The sequence below is a fragment of the Cryptococcus neoformans genome, assembly GCF_000091045.1.
Source record: "Cryptococcus neoformans var. neoformans JEC21 chromosome 13 sequence".
Lineage (NCBI taxonomy): Eukaryota > Fungi > Basidiomycota > Tremellomycetes > Tremellales > Cryptococcaceae > Cryptococcus > Cryptococcus deneoformans.
The window spans coordinates 733707-742500 of record NC_006682.1 but is presented as its reverse complement, the minus strand read 5'-3'; the positions used below and the strand labels follow the sequence as shown (position 1 = coordinate 742500).

The 8794-nt window shown below is 47.8% G+C and overlaps 2 protein-coding genes and 1 pseudogene across 2 annotated transcripts in view; 2 read left to right on the top strand and 1 right to left on the bottom strand.

Annotated features, from left to right (window-relative positions):
• The window catches only part of CNM02460 (hypothetical protein), a 2866-nt gene extending 573 nt beyond the window's left edge, over nucleotides 1–2293 (bottom strand). Inside the window, exons 1-4 of the mRNA XM_568256.2 lie at nucleotides 1975–2293; nucleotides 1841–1918; nucleotides 1145–1779; nucleotides 1–1058 (exon numbers count right to left, since the gene is read on the bottom strand). The exon at nucleotides 1–1058 is cut by the window's left edge and continues 78 nt beyond it. Of these exons, the coding sequence (XP_568256.1) occupies nucleotides 1–1058; nucleotides 1145–1779; nucleotides 1841–1918; nucleotides 1975–2218 (2015 nt within the window). The 5' untranslated portion in view covers nucleotides 2219–2293. The remainder of the gene's footprint in view (nucleotides 1059–1144; nucleotides 1780–1840; nucleotides 1919–1974) is intronic.
• A 167-nt stretch (nucleotides 2294–2460) lies between these two features.
• CNM02450 (expressed protein) lies at nucleotides 2461–5114 on the top strand. Its single transcript, XM_568430.2, has 7 exons — nucleotides 2461–3201; nucleotides 3263–3395; nucleotides 3475–3584; nucleotides 3643–3768; nucleotides 3840–3893; nucleotides 3942–4175; nucleotides 4244–5114. Exons 1-7 carry the CDS (start codon nucleotides 2794–2796, stop codon nucleotides 4361–4363), a joined length of 1185 nt encoding a protein of 394 aa, XP_568430.1. The 5' UTR covers nucleotides 2461–2793; the 3' UTR covers nucleotides 4364–5114.
• Nucleotides 5115–5406: 292 nt separating this feature from the next.
• Nucleotides 5407–7782, top strand: CNM02440 (annotated as a pseudogene).
• Nucleotides 7783–8794: the final 1012 nt, after the last annotated feature.

Genomic DNA, 8794 nt, shown 5'->3' with positions numbered 1-8794 from the left:
ACATCCTTGACCACCTCTTCCGTTGTCTTACGCTTAATCAATGTGATCTTCTCTTGCGTTCCCGGTCCTACGAGTACTTTCGGGGGAAGAGACGTAGACTTAGGCTTTAGGTGTTGATCGAAAGGGATGACAGGGGTAGCATCGAATGATTGGGTAAAGATGGAGGGCGATGAAAGGAAATACCATTTACCAACAGGCGGCACAGGCTGAACTGTTTCGGTAATGATGGTTGGGGCACCCCATTTGGTTTCGGTTTCGATGTAAATCGTCCTCTTGTTTCCTCGCACACCAGCCGCAGCGTTTCCTCCAGGAATCTCTGGATTAGGCAATTCAGCGATAGTCGATGACGACGATGACTCAAGAATGGGAGTGTGATCTTGGGCTATCGATTTACTCGTCTCCTTTGGCGATTTCTTCATGCAAGATAGGGATGATTCACCATCACCACCAGTAGAAACCTTTGGCTCCATAGGATCGGTCAAAAATGCCGCTTGTTGCTCCCCATTGTTTACTTCCCCTGATAACGTCCCTGATAACTCATGGGTGTCCACGTTCACGTCCTTTTTCTGATCCTCGCTCAAAAACCTCTGCTTGATCGCTTCCACCTCCTTATGAATGTCGTCAAGGGGCATCACTTCCCCATTAATACTAGGAGAGGAAGGGGTAAGCGGCGGCGAAGAAGAAGAGGATTTAACCTTGCGAGATTTAGATTTAGAAGTTGGTGAATTATTATTATTAATGCGTGGGGTTGGGGTTGTAGAGGTCGACGTAGATAAAGCATCAGCTTCCGTTGTAGCAGCAGTACTGGAGGCTGGAGGTGGTAAGGATTGAGATTGAGGTTGGAGTTTGGTTGATGGATTGGTCGCTTCTCGTCCGGAGTCTCCAGATAACTCTGATTCAGAGACTCGGACGTTGTTTAGGAATTGACCCTTGATTTTTTCGACTTGTTTGTGAATATCGGATATGGGCATCACATCTTCTTTCACCATGTTCTTCGCCGAGCTTGAATGAGGAGCTGAGGGGTATTGACTTTGGCTTTGACTCTGGGTAGAGCGTGGCTATAAACACCCGCAATCCGCCGTTAGCGAGAAATTATTCGCATGAGCGAAAGGATGTAAAGAGAAGTGACATCTCAACTACTAACCTCCTCCTTATCCTTCTCCTTCTCTTTCTCCTTTATCTTCCCCTTGTCCAGCTCCTGCAACACCTTTCCCCCTTCCGGGCGAGAATCGCGCAACTCCTTACTCCAAGTGGACGTCCCGCTCAACGACATCTCTCGAAGCCCACGTATTACCTGATTGAGCTCCTCAACTTTTGCATTCAATTGATGCACCTCGTTCCCTCCCCTTCCTCCTTGATAACCAAATCCTTGAGCCTTGTTCAGGGCCACCACCTCATTCAAAGCCTTTTCCAGACCCTTCGCCCGCTTATGTGTCTTCCAAGCCAACACAGCGGCTGTACCAGCCAACAAAGCGGCGACGACTGTCGTTCCAGTACCAGAAGATGTAGATGAATATGAGTACACCTTTGCCGTTGCATCCCGAGGCGAAGAGGTGACGAGAGGGTCTTCGTCAAGGATTCTGGCCGACGCAGGTGGGAAAGCGAAGAAAGGTTCATCGAACGCCGCTAAACCCGGGAAGCCGAAAAATCCAAAGGGTTGTGATAGACGAGAGGAAGAGAGGGCATCGTTGTAACCGGAGCGGTATGATTCATGAAGAAGCTTGTCAAGAATAACTCTGTTCTTCTTGTCTGTCGCCGTGGGTGCTGTGGTTTGCTCGTCTGTCGTTTGGAGTTTTCTCATGAGCTCATCGTATAATAATAGTAGAATGGGTTTACGTACGCTCCGAAGAAATAGCAGTAGTAGTAGCAGTAGAAGTAGTTTGATCATCCGAATTCCCAGCAAAGCTCGTAGCGGCCACTACTAAGCCCATTAGCATGAGTTCACATGCATACATGCATATACGCAACGCTTACCATTCCCGGTCTGTACCTGCTCCTGCTCCTTCTCCTTATTCGACCCTTTCTCCCACCTCTTCACCCATACCCTCCCCCATCCCTTGCCACCTTCGTCCTCCCAAGTCTTCTCGTCCTCCCAGACTCTCGTGCCGTCGGGCTGGACATGGTGCTTGTGTCTGTGTTTCGGCGCAGGAACCGCAGTGGGCTGTGCATCTTGGGCAGTATCTTGAGCTTTTCCTTGAGACCGGTCAGAAGACCACATTATCGTTGTTCTGTGAGTTGAGCGACGATGCAGATGTAAATGTGAATGCAGTATAATAAACGATGGAAATTGCTCGAAAGGTGGCGTCACTGATCGCAGCAATAGCCGTCGGCGGCACCCGGTCAATCAAGGTGGAGGTGTAATCCTAATTGGCGGAACCAAATTGTAATCTTCCCTTCCGTTTCACTATTCTTCACCACAGTTGTTTCTAATCGTCTCGTCATATGTATCTCTCTAATCGTTTCTCTGACAGTGACGGATCAGCGTTCACGGCCGTCGGCTTACCATACAAAAAGCTTTAGTATAACCCGCTAGCACCATCCCGTACAGCTGCACCAAGCTACTTACTGGCCGGCGACCAAGCCATGTACTCATGACAGTACAGGATCGGCCCGGCGACCGGTGGCCGGCTGTACATCCCCCGGTCTACCTCGCATAACTAATGATCCTGCGGTATCTTCATGCCTTCCCATGGTTTGATCATGAGATATACATCAGATATATAATATATATATCTGACCGAATTTGGCAAAATAAAATATGCACAAGGCAATGGTCCGCAACCCTTAATCAGCATGCCATTCCTCGAGCTCTCTCCGGCGCTCAACAAGCTCCTCGACCTTTTCACCTTCCCTATCGCTCACCTCATCGTGGTTCCCTTGAACAATATCTATCACTCCATCCGTTACCTTATCTATGGTCGACCATTCCCCAACTGGTCTTATCGTATCTACATCGCCATCAACCGACGACGTATTCTCGCCAACTCGTACAGCTGGCATAGAGTGGCTGCTCGAGATGTTGAGGAGGATACTTTGCCTACGATGTCTATCAAGTATACTGCGGATTGCGATTTGAAAAAGATTGATTGTCCTCCCTTTGTCGAGGCGGAATACTCGCCCGAGGTGTTGGAGAAGACGAGGGGGATCACCATTCGAGAGGCCGTACCAAGTTTCTGGATTCAGAAGAGGGGCGGTAAATCGGTCAGCCCTTCCCTGCTTTCTGTCCATTCTACACCTAGTATTTTGCTAACAGTGGCTTCAGGAGCTAGACCGAGCGGCTTCTCCAGGCGAAAGAGTCATATTCTTCATCGTCGGTGGAGGCTACATGGTTGGACATCCTCTTCGCCTTCATACGGCTTGGTCGCTCGCCAAAATGACCAGCGCTCGAGTTTTCTGTACGTTGCGTCTGATCACTAGACCCAGGACAACTTGGGTTACATAAGGGCAAAAAGCTGATCAAGAATGTGTTTTTAGGCGTAAACTACCATAAATCGCTTTCCGACGCCACAGCCTTCCCTTGTTCCTTACTCGACACCTTGGCAGGCATCCAATACCTTGTCGAAGAAAAAAGTTTTGAAACCAAAGTGCATTTATAATCCGTGCAGGTCGACATTACTGCAAGCTGATCGGTCTTGATTTTAGAACATCATGTTATGCGGAGACAGCGCTGGAGCAAATGCATGCCTCGCCCTCGCCCGATGTCTGGGAGAGATGGAAGATTTGGGTTCAAAGCGGTTCGGCCAAGTCGGTTCACTCTGTCTCCAATCCGTAAGCACTTCAGCTCAATAATTCTCAAAGAATGTCCCCTTTTGTTTTCTTATGGTTAGAATTTATAATAGGTATGGGGCGATTTGACTAGCTCATCTCCGAGTATCAAAACCAATCGTTACAACGTACGTTTCCTTTCCTACCTATTCATCCGTCCTCATACTTGACTCTAGGACTACGTCATCGACCCAGAAACATCTTACATTCCCTCCCATACTCGCCATTTCCCCAACAGAACCGACCCTTACTTCTCCCCCGCCCTTGCTCCCTCTGGCTCATTCTCTCATCTTGCTCGACACCGGGTCAAAGTCTACGTTTCAGCAGGTTCGGCAGAGAAATTCTACGATGAAACCCTAACGCTATACGCGGGGATGAAGAGAGATAAAGTCAATGTGCGGCTCCGCGTCGTAAGTCCAGTCCAAAACCACACAGAAACTGAGGGGGTTGGATGAATTGAAAGCTAAACTATGAATAGTTTGAAGGTGCAGTGCACAGTGATTTCATCTTCTTGGACAGACCTGATATCCCGGGCTTGGGATGGTCGTGGGAGATCATGAAGAAGGACATCGCAGAGTTTTGGGAAGTCACGGCATGATGCTACAACATAATTTGGCCCACTGTTGTGTGTACACTGGAAATAAGTCGGTAAAACGGCTTTGCGCCGTGTATATTGTTTATGGTCAACTGACATTTCCAGCGCCATGTATACTGTTCAAATATTGGTCAAATGACATTTCCAGACTCTGTAGTATAAACTCTGCACGAGCTATGTCTTGCTACTTCTGAATCAAGTTCAGGGATCGGAAAAGGAAGAAGGGATCGCACTATATGCAATGCAAGTGACTGGTCGACCACCGATATAGTTACTGAAACTTCAAGTTAGTTTTAGTTATACACCACCATATGATAACTTTTAGCTTATTACATCGCCCCCCCGCATAAAAAAGATCTTCATTTTACGTCCGTTTGCTCACTTCTATTTTTTTGTAAACTTTTGCAGCCCGCAGTTCTCGGAACTACGTAAGCACATGTACAGTTGTCCTCGGATCAGACCGTACGTACATACACAAGCATTAGTCGAACATTTTCTAGACTCTCCATCATCCTCATTAAAACGTACTACCTTCTTCGGGACTGCCGCCATTGCCATTAGTACGGAGGTGCTGAGGGAATACTCAGCCTCAACAGCAGATTGCGTTGTCAAATGTCCATATGTATTACCATTCGGCCGATTCTGTTGGATATTGGTATTCAATAGAACGTGACAAATTACCATGCCTACGAATCCGAGATCTCTCGATCTTTCAATTCGTTCAGCAACAGCGATTATTTATGCAAAGATAGCCGTTCAGTTTTCTTTCCTGGACTTAGCTTATTACACACTAGCGCCGCATACCTGTGGCATCCATTGCGCATCTGCACATACATGGCAGCTTTGATGCTTTAAAATTTGCATTTCGTCCAACTTTCGCTACGCTGATCGTCGACCACAAAAAACGCTGGGCGAGACTATTATGATGGGACCTGCAGCGGCTTAATTCAATCTATTACTGCTTGGGCTTAATATCCCAAAAATGACTAACGCGGCCCTTTTGCGGATTACCTGTACTCACGTGACTCTCGGACACACGGCAATCTCGGACATATCACACTACTGTATTTCACGATAATTAACATCTATATCTCCACAATGGCCGATTCTATGACCCTCGCACTTGAGCACAAGATAAACAACCCCGTGAAAGCTATCAGAAAGTTGCAGATTTATACGGGGTCTCAAAGTCATCCCTCTACGACACCGGCGTACACTCGTCCCATACGGCCTCGGCCCCTCGACACCTCTATCGTGCAAGAAGAGGAATTGGTCAAAAAGATCAATGAGTATGCTGAGCGAGACACTCTCTTGACGCCAAGATATGTCGTAGAAATTGCAGGAGCGGTCTGTGATGGAGAATTGGGCGTTAATTGGGGCTCGCGGTTCTTCCAACGACACGGCGATACCATACATTCACGCTTTTCTCTTACAAAGAGCTCGGACGTCTACAAGCAGACATTCCAAAGACGCGCAGAGCCTTTTACTACCTTGTATGTATCTTTTAGTGTTTGTCAAGTATTTAAATGCTTTTCGCAGGTCAAAGAGGTGTATGGTACTGGTCTCTACGCGCCCCACCTTATCTTCAACATGGATGAAGTTGCTTTCGAGCTCTCGAGCTCTCGAGCTCTCGAAGAGTGCGGAGAGTTGCGCCTCGTGGCCATCCAAAGAATGGCCAAGCTGTACCACCGTCAAATGAGCACATCACATCTGTGGCTTGCATCGGCATCAACTCTGCGCCAGTTCCTCCACTGATCATCTATCAAGGCGCACAACTGCAAGAAAGTTGGTTCAAGGTGCGGGAGGAGGGCGACAGGTGGTGCGCCAAGGCTGGATCAACAGTTATGTGATGTTGAAATGGCTTGAAGACGCCTTTGATCCTTATACTCGCGATATTGCCAATAGCGGTCGTGATCGACGTCTACTCATCCATGACGGTGCTGAATCGCACACCAAGGTTGATTTCCTTGAAGCCTGTTGGGCTCGGAACATTGTTGTGATTCTTCTCCCTGCGAAGATGAGCGGCAGATTCCAACCTCTCGACGTCGACTTCTTCAACACCCTCAAGGCGGCGTACCATCGTCAACTGGATGAATACCAGCTTGGTAGCTCTCTTAGAGGGGTGGCCAAGGGGATGTTTTGGGGGATGTGCAACGCAACCTCAGTCCGACATCCCCATAACTGTAACCCCAACCAACCTGTTTCTTGGCTCTTACTCTCTTCTTCTATGCAACAAACTAGTATTACAACAGATCTATCGTTGCTCGCTACTGGTGTGTCCTAGTTCTACTTGCAATTACAAATATGTGTTGAACTGGTATTCACTCAGCACCTTCGTACAAACAGTCTCAGAAAGCAGTGTACAATATAGTGATGCATACCTGGTATTCACTCAGCACTTTCGTACAAACAGTCTCAGAGAGCAGTGTACAAGATAGTGATGAGGAAAGATCAGAAAGCTACAAAAGAGAAATTTACAGTAGGGTATAGAATCTGAACGAAAAAGACCACGTAGTCATCTATCTAAACGAGCAGCTAGACTAACTCCGTCAATATGGACTGAAACTTCACCATTTCGTCGCTCGCGGCATCTAAGAACCTGAATTCTCAGAGCTGGGGTTATTATTGGGTACATGAAACCTGGCGGGTAGCCCGAGCCTATCGGCATTCATGCCTGTGGCATTCATAAGGGCATCCGCCTGTTCTTGGATGATTCCTACTTGGCTTGGATCATCTATCCTGATGCGATTACTGGTGGTGGTGGTTGACGTTGTTGGTGGGGGAGGAGAGGGTAACTTGCCCAATAGGATGAGGTGATGCAGCACTGCTCAGCCATCGCAAGAAGTCTTGATCTTCCGGTGCTATGTGAACTGTGAGATCAGAAGGGCTCAAAGTTATGTGCTAAAATGATTTACAAGTGGGGTATAGCATAGATGGTCCTCGAACTCTACATCCCTGGCTGGATGGCGCTTTACCAGCAACTCTGTGAGGAGGGCGAACGTGTCGTCCTGTTTGTCGGTGCGGTCGACTAGGTGCTCTAAAAGGATGTTGGTGGATAGTTCTTGGGCAATGGAGTCGTTGCCCTGAGGTGAGTGCTCCGATGCATTCTTGGTAGTCTTGACCTATTGCGGTCGATAGACACCATATACTACAGCCAACGTCACATCATCAATCTCAAAAGTTCTTTTCAGACTAAATGAGGTCTAACTCACTGAGACAAAAGTGGTGCACCTCCTGCCCTCCTTAGCAGTATCCACCCTTGACACACGAATAGTATCGCCTCCGTTCAACACTCGAACACGGTTCCAAACCCTCAACTTTTCCTTTGATATTCTCTAAGCTCATTTGTCGGCAGGACATTGTGTTGAGTCGTGATCGCGTTCACGAATTTGTTCACCAGGCTGGGTTGAATGATGTCTTGGGTATCATTAGTCGGGGAGGGCAAAGCATAATGTGCATCTGAACAGGCACCAATTATGCATCAAGGATTATGGTGACTTGGACTTACATGACCGAAAGACCGTCTCATACCGCTTAGGGGTTTCATCGTCGCTCACCCTACCTCCCCAATGAAAGTCGTATTTGTTTGCAATGTGCTTGAGATGACTCTTGGCCAAAATCCGCTGGGACATGCTGGCATAGGGGTGTCGCCTGTTCTTTAGATTTCGGCCAAGATCGCCACAATAACACACCATTGCGAACTGCCATCACATGCAAATGGGGCCCATCATCTCGATTACCAAACCAAAGTGAAAAGACTGAAACTGAGCCGAACAAACATGAAGATGGCTAGGCTTGTTCCCGTGGTAGAGAAGACTAAACCAAATCAATATCTAAGAGTTCATAATGTAATCTGAATATGCAGCTCACCGGTAAAAGTCCACACCCCACGTAACCCAGTCTGCCTTCAGACCCTCAAGGCGTTCCCTCGGCATCTCATATGCCAGGCATTCTCTGACAAGGTTCGAAAATCGCACAAAATGCTTGTAGAATCTTGCTTCAAGTAGTTCATCCAGCAAGACCTGTGCAATATACTGCAGCCAAAAAGACCATGTGTCGGCTGTGCATATGTGTCGGCTGTGCATGCCATGCCCGCCTGTTCTTGACGAAGTCAGGTGATCTAGCGCAAAAGATGAGGGAATTGTCGCACCGGCAACAGCAGTTGCTTCACCAACAGCTGCCCACTGTTGTCGAGTAGTAAGGACGAATTCCTCGTCAGCCAATTCCTTAACAGCCCCTGAGAAAAGGTTAACTTGAAGTTTAAGTATGTTTTCAAAAAGGTTGTGCATTGCATCGACGGGGAACGAAAGCGGGAAGTCGATGGTGGGGAGTTTTTCAAGGATGGAAAGACCCTTGATACTATGTTCTTGCCCAAGCCGCTCTTTATCAGCTGCGCTAGATGCTGCAGCCACCTCTTGGGCTTGGCGAACGAAC

Excerpts from the sequence above, each read along its gene's own strand:
- CNM02450 (XM_568430.2), top strand. The coding sequence starts at position 2,794 with ATGCCATTCCTCGAGCTCTCTCCGGCGCTCAACAAGCTCCTCGACCTT. Across the intron at positions 3,769-3,839 it reads GTTCACTCTGTCTCCAATCC|GTATGGGGCGATTTGACTAG; the intron begins GTAAGCACTTCA and ends AATTTATAATAG. Across the intron at positions 4,176-4,243 it reads TCAATGTGCGGCTCCGCGTC|TTTGAAGGTGCAGTGCACAG; the intron begins GTAAGTCCAGTC and ends AACTATGAATAG.